Genomic DNA, 21,903 nt, shown 5'->3' on the forward strand with positions numbered 1-21,903 from the left:
GGTTTGGTTTTGACACTCTCATACAAGCAGGAAACACACTGACCCTTAGTTAAGCCAAAGAAACAAAGATTTCAAAAGTTAAAGTCTAAATTAAGAGCTCCATGTCCTATGAAAAGCTTCTCAGTGTCTAGTGACAGCTATAAAAGTACTGCTCTAGGTCAAGTGACATGTCATTGAGAAGGCTACTACTCTTCATTGAGAAGGTTACTACTCTTGGTTGGTTTTATTGTTAACTGAGATGTTGCAGGTATTTCCTGAAAGGGGTGTACAAAAAGTACAGCAACTAAAACATCAGTGGTTAGGACCCAAGCAAATTGTAAGTATTGCATGGTTTCCAACCCAAAGAAACCCACACTACTTGTTTCATCTCGACACACTCAGAGCACATGCACAGGAAGGCAAAAGGCTATCTGCAGAAAGCACAACCAAAGAGAGATTGCTCCATCCAGAGGATGCTCAGAAGGTGAAATCACAGAATCACCAAGGTTGGAAGAGACCTCAAAGCTCATCAAGTCCAACCTGTCACCACAGACCTCATGACTAAACCATGGCACCAAGTGCCACATCCAGTCTCCTCTTGAACACCTCCAGGGATGGGGACTCCACCACCTCCCTGGGCAGCACATTCTGATGGCTAACAGCTCTCTCTGGGAAGAACTTTCTCCTCACCTCCAGCCTAAACTTCCCCTGGCACAGCTTGAGACTGTGTCCTCTTGCTCTGGTTGCTTGAGAGAAGAGACCAACCCCCTCCTGGCTACAACCACCCTTCAGGGAGTTGTAGACAGCAAGAAGGTCTCCCCTGAGCCTCCTCTTCTCCAGGCTAAACAACCCCAGCTCCCTCTTCTCTCATGAAACAGACTAGTCTCTCTCTGATGGGTTTCCATCCCCACCACTCCCTGCCTAGGTCAGCACCTTAGCTACGATGGCACTGAAGTCTGATGTGAAGGCCATCAGTACCTTATGATGGATGTTTCCTCACTTCTGGAACCATTCATGCACTAGACCATTAATGAAAAAAGAAGAGAAGGATTCATGTGATCACTAAGATGCTCTTTGCAGAGCAGGCTTAGAATTGAGTTCCCTCACACTAAACCAAACTGAGAATAAAATCAGAAGACTGAACCTGATCTCTGAACAATTTTTCAAGGACATGGCAAACTTCATGAAAACCAACACAGAAGTACTTGATGCTGTGTTAGGACAGTGACCTTCCTGTGTTATTTGGACAGTAATTTTTAATGTTAACTCAGATCCTCTTAAGAAAAGAAATCTGATCATCACCTCCCACACTGTTATCAATGGCATGCCATGTTTGCTGGTTTGGGCTAGGAGAGAGCTAATTTTCTTCACAGTAGCTAGAATGGAGCTACAGTGTGAAGTTGTCAGACAACAGTGTTGATAACCCAGGGATGCTTAGTTAGTGCTGAGTGGTGCTTACACAGAGTCAGGGCCCCTTCTGCTTTTCACATCACCCCAGCAGAAAGTGTGTTGAAGGTGCAGAAGTATGGAGTGGACACAACTGGGACAGCTGATCCCAACCAACCAGAGGGATACTCCAGACCATATGACATCATGCTTAGCATATAAAGCTGGGCAAGGAAGTGATGGCATGTGTCTTCTCCAGTAATCACTACACATGAAGTGCCATCTCTCTCCCAGAGATGGCTGAACCTGCAGGCTCATGGCAAGCAGTGAATGAATTCCTTGCTTTGCTTGCCCAGCTTTTGCTTGACTTAATAAACTCTCTTTATCCCAAACCACAAGTTTTGGCACTTGGACCCTTCCAACTCTCTCCCCCTTCCCACTGCAGAGGAGTGAATCAGTGGTTGTGTGGGCCTTAGTTGCTGGCTGAGGTTAAACTATGACAGTCCTTTTTGGTACCCAGCATGGAGCTCAAAGGGTTCAGGATAACAGCAGATCTGATTGGAATATGCCAGATGAAATTTATAGCTGTGATTGCTGTTCAGAGATTAACTGACAGGCTTCTGCACTTGCCATGGGACCTTACTATCAGTCCAGTGCTCATTTTGCTTTCAGTGCTTGCTGCAATGCTTGTCATCTCACTCAGCTGTGCCCAGGAACATTCGATAACAGCAATGGTGATGCACCTGAGCTGGCAGAGCACTGATGCCATTTCTGAGCTGCTGTTCTAGACCAAGTGGCACTCCAGTGTGAACTTGAGTCGAAGGACTGTGACCTGTGGGTGAGTCCATGGAGGACATGGACACCCTGAAATGTGGCTGTGGCTGTAAATAAGTCCACCCCAGAGCAGGTACATCTCAAAGTATCTGTGGCTGTGATTATGTCTGTGCTACAAGCACACCTCTGAAAGAATTGTGGCCCAAGGGTAAGTCCATGCTGCAACAGGTACACCTTTAAAACATCAGCTGCTGTGCATGGTCATGCTGGAGCACACCAAAGACATAAGCCCAGGTACAACGGTGGGGGAGTCAGTGGGGTGCTTAGCTGCTGGGGCTAAACCATAACACCCAGCTGCTTGAACAATCAATATGATCCTTTCTTTCCATCACTTCTGCTTATGGCTCATAATCCTGAGCCCAGCATCCTTTCTTCCAGCTGGGAAAACAATGCAGATGGAGTAGCCTGAAGTCACAACTGTGCGACAATAAAACTAAGCTCAGGACGAGTAACTGAGCAGAAAAAGTTACAAACCCAGCTTAGACAAAGGGTTACTCTCAGGCCAGTCACTTCAGGTTATAAACCCACCAGCAGTCCCACCAAAATTCACACCACATCAAAACAAAGTACCCTGTATTTACTTTGAATTTAATGACAAGCAGTAACAAAAGTTTTCAGACTTGACACTGACTTTATGTCTCCTCCTGCAGCCGACTTGCAGCTGCAGGAACAGAAGTTGATATTCAAAAGGGAGTTAAGGAGGTGAAAAAACCCCCAACCAAACAACAACAACAAAAAAAAAGACATCTGCCTACCACATTAGAACACAGGCAAAACATAATTTAAAACATTTAGCACAAAAGCCACCCTAAAAATGCTAGCAATGAAAAAAACCCAAAAGCCTTCAAATACCACCAGTTAGGTAACCAATAATTGGATTGGAAGGAACTGAACAGATGGCACCTATATCATTTTCTATACATGCACAAACCATGACACAAGGCAGGATGAATTTATACAGCAGATGAGCTCTCCAGATGAAGAATACACACACCTATCCTGCTGTGACGGTGCTGAAGTCTACCGAAGCCAGAAAGCACTGACTTGGCCTCTCTGAAACAAAGGCTATGCAGATGTCCTCACAGCATGCAGCTGCCACAAAACGTAAGCTCTCAGCGCAGGGATGGGCAGTCGCTGGCTTTTACTCACAGGAAAGCCGACTCGGTTCACAGGCAGTTTGCGCCGCGGGGCTGTGTCACGAGTACCGAGAGGGCCAGCGGCAGGGGGGTGTTGTGCAATCCAGCTGGGGGAGAAAGCCAGCTCCCACTGGCTCTCTCTACTGTTACTCCAACCTGAGCCTCTGAGGCCCAGCTGCACGCTCGACCCAGAGCCTTACACTCAGTCGACCACCAGCATTTCCCAGCTGTCAGCTCCAACCCAAGACCTGAAGACATCTTTCTGTATTTTCCAGAACAGCCACTGTTGAAATGAAAAGCTTACCTTGTCAAGTTTCAGTTCCAGTTCTGTCACATCTCCTTCTACTTCTTCTAAAGCTGCCCTGCAAGGTTGAGAAGGAGGGGGGGGAAAAAAAGGTTTTCCTGTAAAACTACAAACAAAAATACTCTGGGACTGGGAGAGAGGGGAGGGACATGTTAATTTCATCCTTTTTATTGCCATCATAGCTGCACTGAAATTTCACCCATAAACCAGCACTGATTTTAGAAGAGCAGCAAGAATTGCAGAAAGCTTTCCCAGTGAAAAGACAAAACAAACCCCAACCTACACCACTGATAAAACATCTCAGTAATAAAGATGTGAGAAGAAATCTCATCAATCCTAACACCTGCCACACTGAGACAGGTCTCCTCTGTTCTTGTGTGGCCAACCTCACCTTCAAAGGGACAGGGGGGGAAAAAGAAAGGACAGAAACATAAAGTCTGAGTGAAACCTCTTCAGTAATTTTTTGGCTGACTCTCCTGTCTGAACCCTGCAAACCTACAGCTACTCAATGAATGGCATTACAATGAGATTATGGAAAACACAGCATCTGCCAGGAGCCAAATGACTGAGCAATAAATTCAGATGGCACACTTGCTTGTATCATCCGCCTCCTAGTTTAAGACCGGTTGCAACTTTCAGGCCAGCCAGGATTTTACTTGACACAAAGTTTGCCTTCATTAAGCATTTCCAAAGCATAACTTTTTCCTGGCTTGAGAGCTGATATTTCCTTTGAGACCTTCTTCCCTGATGATTGCTACCTGAGAAACATAAAAATGAAGTGGAAAAGATAGAAGAGGAAGGATGACACTGTGTTCAGTTTATGAGCACTGCTGTTTCATCAGGCCTTGAGAGCCTGAATGTACTGATTCTTGGCAATGGATGCTAGACTACAGGAATCTATTCAACAGGGCTGGGATTTCACATGACACAGTTTGGTAGGAAGAGCTCTGTTCCCATCCCCTGCCCTGTAACAGAACGCCTCATTCTCTCAGTCATCCCAGCAGAACTGCTCACCAGCAGCAGCAGTCTGCCACAGGGGGGGAACAAAACCAAACAAGGACCTGCTAATAGGAAGCTTTCTGTAATGCTTTTTGGAAAACTGGATGAGACACATTTCATCCCCATGAAAAAAATTCTTCCTGGAAAAAGTGAGACAAGTCAGGGAAGTATGATTTGGAGCAGGAATGCAAGCCAGCTTTACCACCGAGGAGAGAGTACACAGAACCACAGCTTCACTGTCTCTTGCTAATGCCGTTCTAGTTCACATGAGTTCAAGCCAAGAACAAAAAAGGAATTGGATCAGGCCCCAAACTCAGGACAGGCAGGTTTTTGGGGTTGTTTTTGTTTTTCAAGAACAGCTCTGAAAAACACTGCCAATTGCCTGCAGTTCTCCAACATCCAGCATGACATTCCCAGCTTCTTGCAGATTGCACGAACACACAGTTGCATTCCCACAGTTACTTTTGGAGGGTTTATGCCTAAACACATTATGGGCCAGCTACATTTGGGCTTCTGCCTCTTCTCTAGCATCAGGCCATGAAGGATTTCAGGCAACAACTTCTCTTTCACTCTCTTTATTTTATCCCATAAATTATTGACTTTCATTTAAGTCTCCAGAGTTAAATCTTGTTTCAGAGCGCATTACAGGGAAAACAAACAAAGCAAAACCCCACAGGAGTAAGGAAATGTATCTCAATATTTACATTGCAATTGTGTGTTTGCTTGTTTATAATCACAGTGCAACCAGTTTTCATTTGTTTCTCTGGCATTAACATAAAAGTGTGATGAAGCAGCTTGTTTACACAACTGCAGCAAGCTCTGATAGGAATGATTTGTTTTAGTGTCTTCAAATAGCAAATAGTTCTAGCTCCACAGGACTTAATGAGCTAAAAAGCCTAAGATTCGAGATGAAGAAGTGAGATCAAGCCAGTTAGAGCAGGTAGAAGGAAGACAACACATCAAGCTCTGTTCCAAAGAGAAGGCATTGACAGAACAAACTCAACTGGAAGTAACAACAGAACATTAGAAGGATAAAAGGCAGGTCAAGACAGAAGGTAAAAGCAACACAGGAAGAGATATGGGAGAAGGAAGACATACAGCCCCTCCACCACTTGATTCATTTCAGGTCATCTCTGAATGATCACAGACCCCTGAAGCACCAGGCTGGCTCTCTGGGCTACCACTGCCAGATGGAGGGAAGGTACATCTGTGCCCTACAGCTGAACATGGATCAACCAGCTGGTAGGTTCCAGTAAAATCCCATTTCAATTCTTTGTTTCTCTGGATAGAACTGGCTACTTTCACTGTTTCCATCATATAACAACTAGTAGAAGAGCTAAACCCATGCAACCATATCCACAGCAATAGGCCAACACTGGATCACAAGCACAATTGCAATGGAAAGTATCAGGCCACAGCTACATACCCCTAATTATGTACTAACATCATCTAATTCCAAAAATTGCTCTCATACTGGGCTAGGGAACTGATGAAGAGGAGCTGATGTGAGCTGTGCTATGTTAATGCTAACCTTGTTTTTCTTCTTGCTTCCCAAAGCCACAGAATTGAAGGGTGCATTTCTCTCTCCAGAGCACCTGCGTCAAGAATTACTTAAAATTCACAGAAAATCCTCATAATTCTGAGTAAATCTCATGTCTGCAGCCAAACCCCAATTCCCAGCTATAAACATAGGAAGTGGTCATAGAAGAGCTGAGGACCAAGTGCCAGATCTGACATGTACCAAAAATATTGCTCCTTAGTGAAGTGGGAGCAGGGTTTGCATCAGGTTAATCTTAGCCAGAAGGCTCTGACACGATGAATAAGCATCAGATCTGCCCCAGTGTAAGTGAAACATCTGTTAAAACACTGTGTGGCAATGCATAAAACCAGGAACAGCTGCAGAAGGGTGGAGGACAGCTTTTTTAAGTGAGCCATCTCCCATTCTCTCCATGCTCTGTAACAAGGACTCTCAGGAATGCATTTGTCTCCTCTGCTGCTCCTCCTTTTCTCCACCTCCCTTCCTAAAACACGGTTCTGTTTGCTAGATACAGCTTCCTGCATGGTTGCAGCAGCAATGCAGGAGGAGTATAGATGATAGAAAAAAAACTCAAGACCTAACTTAGCAGCCTTTTTAAATGAGGATAGTGTCACCAGTTACATAGCCCAGCATAAAGCAAAGGAAAGATGAACTCTCTGGCATCCAGCACAGGCGCTCCCCTTCAGTGACCGGTGAAGGACTTTATCCAGGTTAAGGTACCATGGGACTCCAAGAACCCCAGTTACTAAACAGAAAGATGACAGCTAAACTCTCCTCTAGAAGGATAATGGGTCACCTATGCCACAAACTGCCAACACAAAATAACAAGGAAATAACTTAAGTCTGGACTAAAGCACTGCTGACTGTAATACCAAGCACACAGCTCAGTAACTGCAAGAGCTAAAGCTGGATACAGCTGGCTCCTAACTGGCTGAAATAAAAGCAACTGATCATGCTAACTCTCATGTTAAGTACAAACCCAACACAGAAACTAGTAGAGATGGGATGCAAGCTATCTTTGCACCCCACAGTGGTATCACAGCCTTAGACAAGTGTAAAAATCACAGAATCAAGGTTGGAAGAGACCACAAAGATCATCGAGTCCAACCTGTCACCACAGACCTCATGACTAGACCACGGCACCAAGTGCCACATCCAATCCCCTCTTGAACACCTCCAGGGATGGTGACTCCACCACCTCCCTGGGCAGCACATTCCAATGGCTAACAACTCTCTCTGGGAAGAACTTTCTCCTCACCTCCAGTCTAAACTTCCCCTGGTGCAGCTTGAGACTGTGTCCTCTTGTTCTGGTGCTGGTTGCCTGGGAGCAGAGACCAACCCCCTCAGGGCTACAACCTCCCTTCTGGTAGTTGTAGACAGCAATGAGGCCTCCCCTGAGCCTCCTCTTCTCCAGGCTAAGCAACCCCAGCTCCCTCAGCCTCTCCTCAAATCAAACTACATCAAAATTACCAAGCACTCGTGCTATGACATTGTGATACCAGACATAGCTTTCAACCTGTGCTGCGCAGATTCTGATGAACAGACCAACAGGATAATGATTTCTTATCATTTTGATCTCATTTATCAGACTAAGGCAAAAATCAGCAAAATCAATACTGGAGTGGCTCATGGACCACTCCTGACAGTGTCTGCATTCAGCACCCCCACTAACAGAAGGAAATAGGAGTAAGCCATTAAGTTTCTCACAATGACACAAGAGAGTTTAAAGCAAGGTAACTCCAAAACACCTTGAAGACAACTTGGAAAACACCACCAAAACAAAACCTAAAAGACACTGAATCTGAAAAACTGGAAATAAGAAGATACCAAAGTGCAAAATCCACCTGATGATTTACAGGAATGTCTCCTCCTCTGTTCCAGAGTCCATCAAGTAACAGATAGCAAAAAAGGCCAGTAGACATTAATCAGAAGATGGACTACAAGCTGTAAATATCATGCAAAGGTAAATTAAACTGCAGGTGAGCCACACAAGATACTACACTTGCTCACCTTATTGGTCCAGATGCTCTCCCTCTCTCACTCCACCCATAGGAGTTGCACCAAGGTATCACACTTCAGACACCAAGCAATAGCTTACAGCTTACTTTAGAAACAAGCACAGACTTACTGCTGAGGGTAAAACAAGGCTGAGGAACACACATACAAGACCATGACTCATACCACCGTACAGAGAAATGCAATGCTGACAGCAAAGTCCTCCAGACAGAAAACCACTGTGAATGCCACAGGAAAGAAACTAGCAATGCCATAACAGTCAGCTCCACTGGGCACACACGACAAGCCCTCTGTAAGCCATCCCCCCCTCTGCTAACAAAACTACAGATCAACACATACATCACCAAGAGCCTGCAACGTCACACCGCTGCGGCAAACACACTGAAGAGGAAATTATTTCCCTCTGCTCCACCCAAAGTAACTTCTATCAACTTTAACACTTCTGGCCCTCTCCACATGGAATGAGAATGGAGGAGGGAAGCAACACAACCTTCTCAGGCAACTGTTACCATGCTCAACTCTCAGTGCATGTAAACGACATGCACTGCTGCATCCTCCAACCACCTCTTTCTACTGTGCACCTGAATCCCAAACCCCACACCTACACCAATCACCTGAACCCTACAATCACCCTCTCCTAGAATTCCATGTACTCCATTCCAGTTGCCTTTAGCTGCAGGTCTTTCATTTTGGTAATCTCTCTTTTACAAGCATAGCCCCAAAATTTGTCTTAACGTTTCAGACTTAGCCTGCTGACAGCTAAATAAAGGGCAATTATCTCTCCTCTCAACTTGCCAGCTATGCTCTTGCTAACACAGTCTGGCAGACCCACCCTCCAGTATGTGAGCAGCTGTTTCCCCCCAATCACTGTACACTTCATATGATTTCCTTCATCTATAGTTTAGATATAAAAAGGTATCTAGAGGCTTCTTAACCAAGATGCTAACAAGGAGTACACTTGGTGCATGTACAACAGCATCAGGCAACTACAGATTAAAGATGAAACATGACATATAAAGGGACAAATAAGTCAGAGACTGAACAATAAAGCCTAATAACCTTGGCTACATGCAAGAAGAGTTGTGTAACTTATGAGATGTGTCATAACCATTACTATGGTCTAAAGAAAGAATGCTGTTGTAGCCTGTTGCAGAGCCTATTGAAGTCTTGGTTTGGCACCACAGCAGTTTTTCCCCACTGGCACAGAGCCCCTCCATGCTGAGGAACAGATGATGAATGCTCCCTGACATACCAGGAGAAACTTCCTCAGTCATGCTGAAAGTCAAACTAGTTAATACTAAACGTGCAGCAGCATTTGATGTGTCTCACACAGCCTGCAAGGGCATTTGTGCTACCTGCAGCCCCTACATTCTTGATCTTTTTCTTTCATTATGCATTTGCACTGAATGGCCAGGAATTCCCACCAGTCCTCTTTTCCCAATAGTTTTCCCTCTTCCCTGAGCTTTTTTATCTGAAGAGAGGCTGGCAGTTAGTAAGCTTCACTAGGAAATGAGCAACTCTCTTTTTCCACGAAGATTTTGGTAAGCAAGGTTTTCTTCTCCTTTCAGCTTCAGTGTTATGAGCATTATGAGACAGTTATGAACAAGATGGGAACACAATGGTGAGCATGAAAGCTTCACAGAGAAGTTGATTCCATTCCTAAATGCAAACTCTGATAAAGCTGCAACATACCACACAATACCTGCCCTGCACACCTCAGGAATGAGGCAAAAGGTTTTTAGGAGGCCTTGCTACCAGGCAAGGAAGTAGAACTACAGTATCAAGATGTTGCAACAGCAACAAGGGCAGCAGAAACAAGCTCAGGAAACTGATGGTGCTGTGCAGAAACTTTTTGTCGGTGAAAATTTACAAGCATCCCAGGGCTGCTTTCATCTTTTACATCTCAGCAAGTACCCAGGAGCTTGAACACAGCAGCATCAGCAGAAGTGAAGGATTTGAACATTTGGGAACTCAAACACAGAGTGAGGTCAGGAAAGGGAACTGGAAGTTTAACCATGAAGCAACCAATTGCAAAGAATGTAAGGTAGGACATCCCTCCACCTAAACTACACGCTGTCAGCCTCAATATCTAGAGTTCCTAGCCAGATGCTAAGGAGCCACATCAACTTTTTCTTCTAAAAGCTGTAAGCAATAATCATCTGAGCAAGACTGAAGAAATTAATCCCTGATTTGGAAAGATACTCCTTGTGTATGTCAAATGCAGCCAGTGTAAATGACAGGGTAGATGTCCCTGAAAGGCAAAGAGTAACTGTCACTGCATTGCCCCAGTGTATCACTCTGAGTCACCATCAGAACTGTAGAGAAAACCTCCTATAAATCAGGGGCACCTGGGTATCTGAGTATTCTCTAATCAAAGAGTATTCTTTACAGATAGCACCTCAATCCAAGTCTTGTGCTTGCTTTGATTTTGGAAAAGGAAGGCACTATCCATCTCTTTGTAATCTCCTTAGCTGATAAGTTAAGCCTACAGCAGTTAGCAAAGTTCTGTGGAGTGCAACGCTCAAGATGGCAAAACATTTAGAACAAGAGCTCACCCTGGTTCACACAGCTAATGACCATCAGCTCTCTACAGTCTCAGTTAATTCCAGTTATATCAGGTGGGTCCTCTCTATTGAAACCAGAGAAAAGCTCCAGATGGGCTAGGAAGATTGAGTCCCCTATACAAGTGTTGACCTTTTGGTCCATTTCAGAAGCAGACTCTTTTGGCACTACGCTTGGATAAAGATCAGAACGCTCCATCTGACAGTCAGAACAGAGGCTGCAGCTTTGTTGCCATAGACAAACTCTGGACTTGAGATGTGTGTGTACACACCTAAGCCTGTTTTACATGAAAGTTAATCGTTTTATTTTGTAGTTTTACCACTCCCTTCATACCACCAAGTCTATTTCACACCGAAGCAGCCAGTCAAATGATCCAATCTCAAGATAACAAAGAGCACAAGTATTGGGGGCAGGAGAATACAGCGTTACATGCATTTAGTACTACCCCAGCTGTGAAAGCTGATCTCCTCTCTTATTCACCCCCCCCCCCCTCAAATGATAATGGGTGATCTATTAAAATAAATAACTCAATCAGCATGTGGAATATTACCAACACAACTACAAAATGCATATGGTACACCCACAGCCCTTGGAAGAGTTTAAATATTCCTTGGGTACACTCAGTATCTTTTCTCCCACTACTTTTAGTCATCAGGAGATGTTGAAGACCCTGAGCTTTCAGTGATCTGTCAATGCTAGTTGCAGGTAAGCTGTTTCTCAATCAAACAGAAGCTCATCTATAACTTATTAATGAGGTACTGAAGGGTTTTTCATCTTAAATCAACTGTAAATCTTTGCCAGACAGAAACCTACAACACAGAGGATATTTTGCTGCAGTAGGCACATTTAACACTTCATCTTGTCCTTTTCACAATTCATTTGGGGATAACTTAAGCAAGACAGAATAAAGGGAATACAGCCTTCAAAAATCAGACCCCTGACAAAAGCAAGCAAGCACTCCAGGAAGTTAAATGAGCACCTTGGGGAAAAAAATAATCATTTCTACAACTGGAGGACTCTCCTGGAGAACAATCCTATGGAGAGGGTGTGCACAGGTACACACACTTCTTTAAGTTCAGTTTAGCAGCAAATTCAGCCAGCAGTTGTATCCCCAATGAAATACCAGAGATGCTTCAGTCATCTTAAGCAGTTTTTATCCTCCATAACAACCCTCCCTAGCAAAGCCAATACATTTGTTCTGTTCTTGCAGTATGACTTACCTGGTCAAATACTGATACCTATGCACAAATACCTGAGTTAGTCACCTCAATCACCTTTGGAGGAGACAGAACAAGCCATTTCCAGGGGGCAATTCACCTCATTCTAACCAATATGGCTGAAACAAATAAAGAGGCACTTAGGATACAACTATTTATCTTCATTAAGATTTAAAGGAGCTTAAGCCTAAGAACTGCCTTAAGAAGAGACAGCTACATGGTAGATGAGATGAACTCTCTTGTTCCTGTTTGAGGAAGTTAAGAAAGGAGGGAGCTTTTTCACTACTTACTCAACTCTTCCTACAGACAGGAACCCCAACCAGCTTTCATAAATGCTACACTTCTAGGGAAGACAAGATGTAGCTGCCATTTTCAGCTCAGCACCTAGTCTTTTTAAAGCCTTTTGCTAGTCCCAGTTAAGATCACAAGGCTTAACACAGCTCCACTTAATTTTTCTTCTTTACCCACCCTGCTCTTCCTTTGGTCACCTTAAACCTCAAGCGTATCAGCAGCAGCACGCTACATGAAAACAAAGATATGGTAATAACACTGCATCTTCTCTACACTAAAGTCAAATGAAGAGGCTGACTACTTTCATGAAGTCCTCTAAAGAAGGCAGAAAGGATAATCTTCACAGCCAGAAGTTAGACTGGATGCTACACACCTTTCCTTTGTGCCAAAGGAGTGAATTCGATTCAAACTTCTATCCACAACATCAGTAACCCTAACCACCAGCACACCAAACGCTGGGACATGACCTACAGCATCACAGAAGTCAGACACCTATTGCAAAAGTAATTACAAGGTCACTAGTAATTGAAGACTACATTTCAAATGCACAGAAACATGGAGCATGTTTGACATCCATGTGTTCCCAGTTCAATGAATATCTGGAGTCCAGAGGGATGGAAATCTGGAGTTCTTTTGCACAGGCCTCGCTGGGTTATTTCAGTTCTGTTAAATGGAACACGTTTCACTACATGTAGCTCCTCCAATTTCTCTCTGTATGATACCCAGCTGAAACCACAATATTACACCCTGGAAATTTCCAAGTCACACCATGCAAACCGATCACTACTTCTGATTTATGTTTAGCCACACAAAATTGTTCATAAATCCATGAAAGGGGAGAAAAAAAGAAGGTAGTTTGTGTGTGCTGGCTATTGTTAGACTCTCTGGTGCAAAACCACAATACAGCTATTTAAATTCCCATTACTGCTGAGACATGAACTCTAAGAATTCTTCTGCCCCACCATGCTTGTATACTGTGAAGTCTTAGAACTTCAGAGAACTTGGAAATCAAGCAGAAAGCCTGAATTACAGAAAGATTTATGCCACAAGTCTGACAGGCATTGTCTACTCAAAACCTCCTCTCATTCATAAAACACTTGAAGGGACTCCTTGGCAGCAAATTATTTTCTTAGCCTATCCCTCTGTCTTCTCAGCTTGAAAAGGTATACAGGACATAAATGAAACTTTTTCTCTACACAGGCATGCATTACTCACAGTGCATCAAAGCCTGGAGAAGAGGAGGCTCAGGGAAGACCTTCTTGCTGCCTACAACTACCTGAAGGGAGGTTGTAGCCAGGAAGGGGTTGGTCTCTTCTCCCAGGCAACCAGCACCAGGACAGGAGGACACAGTCTCAAGCTACACCAGGGGAAGTTTAGACTGGAGGTGAGGAGAAAGTTCTTCCCAGAGAGAGTTGTTAGATGTTGGAATGTGCTGCCCAGGGAGGTGGTGGAGTCCCCATCCCTGGAGGTGTTCAAGAGGGGATTGGACGTGGCACTTGGTGCCATGGTTTAGTAGTCATGAGGTGTTGGGTGACAGGTTGGACTTGATGATCTTTGAGGTCTTTTCCAACCTTATTGATTCTATGATTCTGTGAACTGATTTACCCTAGGTCTGAGGTCTAGCTACTTTTACTATTCATAAGATGTATGTTAACTGTCATTATTCTGATGCATATGCAAGGACTTCTCTCCAAGAGATCATCAGGGAAGCAACACAATCATGAAATGACCAAATACCCAGTTGGAAGGGACCTCCAGGATTATGTGGTCCAATCTCTCTTTGGAAAACCACTGCTTATAGACAGCACAGCCCAGTACACTGTCCAGCTGAATCTTACAAGTGTGCAATGTTGAGGTATCTGCCAGTTTCCTAGGGAGATTAAGGTTTTAGTCTACTTTACTGGACTGCTTGAAATGGTTTAGTTTAAGATCATAATGATAATATCTACTATTTCTTGTGCTCCTGATCTAATCTCTTACCCATATGAGAGAGTAGCAACAAAAAACAAGGATTTACATAGTCACAGAGAAACTCCTGCACATATTAAAGTAATGCCACAGCCCACATGCTAACCTGCACCTCCTCAGAATGACCTCCACTGCAGGCAGCTACTTGAACTGTTCTTTTAGTTACAACTCCACTGTTAGCCAAAAGCAAACCATCTACAGTATTGCCTAAACTCAGAGGGATATCTGACTCTCAAAGAAACAGCAGGGTATCTGCTCAAAAAAAAATCACAAATGCATTTACAAGGTCTAAAGTTCTGCACATCTTTGAACAGAACTCTGCCTGTACAAGTTAGAGGCAAAAACCCAAAAAGGTAACTAAATTAGTCAGAATTTATTCTTCTCTTTCCTGTCCCTGTAAATGTAAGGCACTGAAAGACATCACATTAAGAAACCACATGGTGTTTATTGGTGGGGTATGTGGCACTCCCTGACACTTCTCCCTTTCCATCTCCTTGAGATCTCAAGCTACTTGATTTAGACCAAAAGGCCTCCATCAAGAGCCAGGCAAACTATAATTTCAGCAGGAATGTTTCTGCAGTCAATGCAAATGACTTCCCTTTTCCTCCCAGAGCAGGCTGTCAGGACAGAGTTTGCTCCGGGGACTTCTTAGAATTATTGACTGCAGTAAAACTTCACCAACAGCCCAAGTTTCAGTCACAACACTTACTGCACAAAGCAAGAACAGGAAAAGTGCTAACTCTAGATACTACAGTTCTGAGCACAAGGTTGTCAAGAAGGGGACACTGCTAAGACAGCTAAATCAGCACAGTTGCTGTTTGGGGACAAATGGTTTCACAGATGCATCACAGGAAAACACAAAGCTGCCCAAAGCCCACGACAGACTGATTTCTATTTTACAGTTGCCCATCACCTAATGAACACTCTAACCCTGCTTTCCAGAGATTTAACACTGATATTCCTCTCCCACACACAAATACAACACTACTATCTCCATTACCTCAGTTCTTAATGTAATTACAGGAGATGTGCTTAGCCAACACAAATGAGGCACTCCAGGCTAAAGAACAAAAACTATTCAAATCTATATTTAAAACCTGAACAACTGTAAGAGCTTGGATAATTACAGCAGCAGGGCACAGACACATAAATAAGCTGTCCCAATTCTGCAAGTACTCACAAAAGATCAGGCTTAATTAAGATCAGTTCTTCAGCAACTGCTCCTGCTGCTGTGCTACAGCAACATGCTAACTAGCAGACTCTGTTACTACTACAGTACCACTTCTGTTACTACATCCTCAGTGTGTGTGGGGGTCTTTAAAACATTCCCAGATAAAAACTTAAGAGACCAAAAGCAAATAAATTAACACTTTAAGCTTCTATTACAAATTTAAGAGAGGGTTAAGATTTTTCAGTTTGCTGTTACTTAGGACAAATCATAAACAGACAACAGAGAAACAGGATCAACATTAAAGCCCCCTAAACTGTGTCATTCATGAGAGAGAGCTGCTTCTAAATTCAGACAACTTAGGTGCACTACCCAAATCAAGACAACCTGATTTCATGACACATTTCATGCACATTGGCCACAACAACCCCAGGCAGTGCTACAGGCTGGGGTCAGAGTGGCTGGAGAGCAGCCAGGCAGAGAGGGACCTGGGGGTGCTGGTTGATGGTAGGCTGAACAGGAGCCTGCAGTATAGAACTTTTTCCTAACATCCAACCTAAACTTCCCCTGGCACAGCCTGCGACTGTGTCCTCTTGTTCTGGTGCTGGGTGCCTGGGAGAAGCGACCAACCTCTGCCTGTCTACAACCTCCCTTCAGGTAGTTGTAGAGAGCAATAAGGTCACCCCTGAGCCTCCTCTTCTCCAGGCTAAGCAACCCCAGCTCCCTCAGCCTCTCCTCACAGGGCTGTGTTCCAAACCCCTCACCAACTTTGTTGCTCTTCTCTGGACAGGCTCCAGCAAGTCAACCTCCTTCCTAAACTGAGGGGCCCAGAACTGGACACAGGACTCGAGGTGCGGCCTAACCAGTGCAGTGTACAGGGGCACAATGACCTCCCTGCTCCTGCTGGCCACACTGTTCCTGATGCAGGCCAGGATGCCATTGGCCCTCTTGGCTGCCTGGGCACACTGCAGGCTCATGTTCAGCCAACCATCGACCAGCACCCCCAGGTCCCTCTCTGCCTGGCTGCTCTCCAGCCACTCTGACCCCAGGCTGTAGTTCTTACACTTGCATACATCACAACCAACAGAATGTTGCTTTTTCTTTCATTTGCTGTTAATCAAGATTGTTAACCCGTTACTTGCAGCAGATCTATAGCCACATCACTAAAACTTGCTTCTCCTTTCTAAAAATGGAGGGTTTGGAGTGATTCAAGTGGCTGCTACAGAGCCCAACCTCTCTCATCAAAAGTTCTTTGCTTACCAAAGCAAAACAAAACAGTGCATGAAACACCAATGTGAAAGCCCACTCCATTAAAACAACGAGAAATTTGGTGTCAGAGTTTAAAGTATTATTTCACAGTACTATTTGCACATCAAAAAGCCACTCCAGGAATCCCTGACTATATACACAGAACTTGCCAGCACAGCTCAGTTCCTACTGCTCAAGGACTTCTCCAAGGCCCCTCCCCAGGCAACTTCTTCATTCGATGGGGAGTCATCGACGGGCTGTTGAAGAACTGCAAGCACATTTCCGTGCCAGGTCTTTTGGACTGTCCATACTTTAAGAGGAGGAGCCATGAAGGAAAAGCACATGACTTCAGCACAACTGTTTTCAAAGCAAGCTTAAAAAAAAAAAAAACCCCACCATGATTCCAAATCTGCAAAAGCATGCCTGAATTCACAGCCTTTCCATCAGCCTTTTCCAAATCAGTTCTAAGCCTCAAGTTTCCAGCCCCAGACTGATCTGGTATGTCGTAAGCTTACAAACCCAGTGATGCAAGAAGCCACTGCTGCTTCAGGTTTTAAAATGGAAAGCTTTATTTATCTCCTGAGGTGGGTGGAGGGGGACCAAACACATTACTCAGTATGAAATAAGCCACTGTACTTCTGAGGTGAACCTCTATAGCCATTATCAGCTAATTACCTATCAGCAGCTCAACACTGGCAACCCATGCTCCCTTCATATGCGTATTACACAAGCAAACCAACTTTGATTTGGGTAACTATCATAGTCCCAAATTAGAGCTCAAAAAAATAACCCATGTGAACTTCATGGCAAACAGATAAGCCAGAAAGCCATGTGTCTGAGGCTGGATGTAGTAGCATGTGTTACAAGATTTAAATAGCTCCCTGTGAAAAGAGGGATTTGGTGACTCAGAAACTCTGATTCACCCATGTCCTCCCAGTTCTCTCCATGACTAGAAGAAAGCAAACTGCATGACATTTCTGCACACTCTATATACCTCCCAACAGGTTTATGCAACTGCTCCAACAGGTATACCAATGGGAAGGACAGAGACTACACCCACCTGCTCAGCAAGGTCAGGAGAGAGCCGCAGCTCTGCTTTAAGACAAGGCAGACAGCACAAGAAGGTGCCTTACATCCAACACTACTCCCTGCAAGAACATTAGGACTTCTAAGGGCCTTGGCTCTGTATTAGTGTCTCTATCATCCCTCAATAAAACCACTGCAGCAAACTTCATTTAGAAAGTTTCTGGTATTTGGTTTAGGTACCTCCTAAGAGCACCAAGGAGGACAGCTGCAACAGAAAATACCAATGACTGATAATGAAAGACACCAACTCTTTTCAGAAACACCACAGGATTTTTGCTTCGTTCTTTAAACCACTTCCTATCAGTTAAAGGTTGGAAGGATGCAGTGGAGGCAGCAAGTGATTACACCAGAAGGTGTTCTGCAATTTCTCCAAATATAGTTAATATCAACAACTGTCAGAATGAACACAATGTACTAGAAGACCCCAACACAGGGGGTTTCAGCTCTTCTCCTTGAAGGAATCAAGAGGGGGCAAAAGGAGAATGATACAAAGCAAGATCAAATCAACTAGCAGCTCTTAACTTGAGGAGGCAGCAGCACACTTCTGCTCACTAGTTTTACTCAATTTTTTGCTCTCTCAAGTGTGTTCTATACTTCAGCAAGTATCAGCAATTAAAATACATATATATTTAATGGTATCATTCTAGGGTTAAATAAAGCCAAACTATGACTGCACTGTCACTAAACCACACTAACTAGTTGTGTCAGAATGTTCTTATACTAGCAAGCATGTCCAACTCTTGGTGAAGTTGGGGGAGCAGCTAAGCCAATGCACAAGGTCCCAGCTACATCAGGACAGGTCTCACTCTGGCCTTACTTCTCACAGTGAAGTTTCCTCTTCCTTCTCCCCATCAGCTTTAATAGGTTACACACCCCTTGCAATCTTTCCTACACTCACTAACCTAGAAAACCATCCAGTGTCTTCTGCCAGGGCAGCTAGCTCGCTGAAGGATCCAACAATAAAAGTTACAGTCATCAGAAAAATCCACGGAGAAGCAGCCAAGGACAAGCTGGCTGCAAAGACAGAAGCAAAGGAGAAGACTGGGAACTCGCAAATTCTGCCAGGAGTAAGCCATTCAAGCCTTCTTCTCCAACTTCCTCCAAATCCCACAATCACATGATTGCTAAAGCTAACAGAAGAGAAGGCGAGAACGTAGAGCCAGAGACCAGAGGAAGAGCAGGACTGTTTCCTTCAAGAGACAGAGCCCGCCCCGTTTGTATCAACCATAGAGTCGCAGGTACTCCAAACATGAGCTCAGCACGGGCCAGAAGAGGCAGAGCAGTGACACATCACATCAAGTCACAGAGCTGCTTCCCTCTCCATCAGCTGGCAGAGTGATATCAGGCACAGGAAATGGGCCTATGTGCACAGACCAGCCACACATCCAACACAGGCAGAACTACGCTGAGTAGACACAGCGATGGAATACATTTACACAGAACAGATATGAGCACACAGAAAGAAAAGGGGGAAAGTTGCCCAACTTAGACAGAGGTTAGCCTACAGCAATGACAGACAAGCGGTCACTCGAGCGGAGAAAAACAAAAGAGTAAGTGCCCTACTCTGACAATGGGAAGCAAGATTATACCGAGCTTGTTTAGCACTGGCACCCCAACAGAGGGCAGATTGAACACGGATGCATGCAGCGGACGCAAGCAGGAGACACTGGAAGCTGAAGTGTAAGCACAGCTCCGATGAGCACAGAGATGGACCACTGGGGAGTTCACACTCTTGAGCTTCAGCAGGCATTGCTTCAGCTGCTGAGCATTTCCTGCGCCAGCTGCCTGCCACCCTTCTCTCGCCAACATCTGCTCAAATGCGAGTGACCCCAGCAGTGCTCACTGCGGACTGGGCTACTTCCACGGGAGCCCCAGACCTCGAGCATTGCCCATCTAGTCCCAGACATGCTGCCCCCTTTCCTCGTACTCCCCACCACCTACATTTCCCTCCTCCTCGGAATCCATGCACAACCCAGCAACCCGTCGTCCTAGAGAGCCCTACAACAGCCCCTTCCACACACACGGTCACTTGACCTTCTACAAAACCCCTCATGGTCATCCCCTACACACACGCTGCCCCTGCCCTGCCACCCCGCGCTGCCCAAACACTGTCCCCCATACCCCTTCCCACATAACCACCTCCCCACAACAGCCCCAGACCCAGCCTGCCACTCTCCTTAGAGCCGACTGCCCACAGCTCACCATCGCTCTCCAGGAACCCCACAGCCCCTATTCCCTCAGCCCGGCCTACCCCAGCAACCCCTTCCCCACCCTGCTGTCATATTCGTTTCCATCACCGCGCTGCGTGGTCCCCAATACCCCTCCCCGCTACACCGCGGCCTGACCCCCGCAAGACCTCCGCCTGACCCCTTCCCGACGGCACCTGAAACGCGGAGAGTCCTTCAGGCACTCCTCGAAGTCCACGGTCACCTTCATCCTCCCCTGCCGCGGGGCGCGCCGCTGCCGCCGCTGCTACTGCTGCTGCTGGTGGCGGGGCGAGCCCGAGGCGAGCTGAGGCCGGAGGCCGGCCGTCGGGCGGAGCTAGGCGAAGGCGGTGCTCAAAGAGAGACGGTGGGGCCGGACAGCCGAGCGGCTGCGGCGGAAACGCCGCGCCGAGAAACACCCATGCCCGCCTCCCGCGCCCAACCACGACTGACAGCCCCAAAAACCAATGGACGGCAACCAGCAGCAGAAATCGCCAATAAAACGCCGCTATAGGTAGCGCCTCTCCCAAAACGGCGTAGGGCGGAGGAAGGACAGCCAGTCACAGGAGCAGGGGAGAGCCATGGCGAATCACAAGGCGAGGGAGGAGGGCATAACAGGAAGACAGCCCAGTAAGCGGGCCACGAGGAGGAGACAGCCAACGGCCGGGCTACTTCCACGTCGGGCGCCCTAAAGAGTGACGGCATGGCAAGCCAACGGAGAAGCTGCCTTCGGCCTCCCACCAATTGGCAAGATCCAATGCCACGAATATCCGTCTGACCAATCCCAGCGCCCATAGGCCTGGGGGGAGCCGCTTCAGGGCTCCAATAGGCTGGTCCGCCCGCCGCTCGCGGCGGATGACGTGGGCCGAAGGCGGGGCGCGTGGTCGGTGCCGCTGTGAAGCGGAGTCCGTGCAGGTTCCGCTGAACCCCGGGCTCTGGACGCGGGCTGCCCGCCGCCGCCCGTATGGAAGAGCCGCGGGACCCCGCGGAGCGCTTGGCTCGGGACCATGTAGTGTGGCAGAAGGCGGAGCAGTCGCTGCGGTTTAAGGGCAGGTCTGCGCCCCAGGGGAGCCCATGGCGCCTGCTCAGAGTGCAGCGGCAGCTTCCGAGCCTCCGAGAAGTCGGAGCTGCTGAGGGTCTCAAGCGTGTTTCAGTTCTAGGTCTCGGAAATAACTGTAGGTTTGCCCTGCCTGGGGGAGATTGAGAGTTGTCTCTGGAGAGGAAACACGAACAGCACATTCTTCTCTTGTCCTGCGAAGGTCAAGTGTGTACGTTTGGGTTTTGTACAGAATGGTTAACTTGGGAAGACAATCGGAGGGCTTTTCAAGACAGATAAAGTGCTGGTTGGGTTGTTGGTCCTCTCCCAGCTTGTAGCAAAGGACTGCAGGACAGTGTAGATTTCTGATCCCTTAAGAGGAAACACTGCTCAATGTTCCCAGATGTAAACACGACAAGGGCAAAACAGCATCAGACATCTGTGCTTCTCCTCAAAGGCAGTGACAGAGAAGTACAATACCCAAGTTACAGAGCAGCGTCACTTGAAGTTAGTCTCTGGCCTGCAGTTACAGGGACACCCAGCTGGGAAACGAGCTGATGATCTTCACTCTGCTCTTCTGAGAGTTTGAGGAACCACCCTATCTGCTCCCACTGAGCCTGTTCACACACCCCCCAGTCTTCTTTGTGGGTGGTAGGATTAAACAAGACTCTTGTGGTCAGCACTGAGTAATCACTCGAAAGCACTGAGTAATGGAAAATGACTAACGCCAGCTACTCCTAAGGAAGTAAAACTATTCCACAAAGAATCCCCAACAAAAACGTAAGAGCTGGACTTCCACGTGGATTTCACAACAGAAATGCTGCCTAAATGATACAAAAGTTTCTAACACTGCATTTTCAGTGCCAGTGTGGCACTGTGGACTCCCTAGCCAGACTAGCAGAGTTTGGTTAGTTTTGGTGAGGGACAGGACA

The 21,903-nt window shown here is 46.0% G+C and overlaps 1 protein-coding gene across 1 annotated transcript in view; it reads right to left on the bottom strand.

Annotated features, from left to right (window-relative positions):
• The window catches only part of ACAP2 (ArfGAP with coiled-coil, ankyrin repeat and PH domains 2), a 62,906-nt gene extending 42,670 nt beyond the window's left edge, over positions 1-20,236 (bottom strand). The window contains exons 1-2 of the mRNA XM_009908736.2: positions 20,115-20,236; positions 3,640-3,697 (exon numbers count right to left, since the gene is read on the bottom strand). Coding sequence (XP_009907038.1) covers positions 3,640-3,697; positions 20,115-20,167 — 111 coding nt within the window. The 5' untranslated portion in view covers positions 20,168-20,236. The remainder of the gene's footprint in view (positions 1-3,639; positions 3,698-20,114) is intronic.
• Positions 20,237-21,903: the final 1,667 nt, after the last annotated feature.

This window comes from Dryobates pubescens, chromosome 32 (genome assembly GCF_014839835.1).
Source record: "Dryobates pubescens isolate bDryPub1 chromosome 32, bDryPub1.pri, whole genome shotgun sequence".
Taxonomy (NCBI): Eukaryota; Metazoa; Chordata; class Aves; order Piciformes; family Picidae; genus Dryobates; species Dryobates pubescens.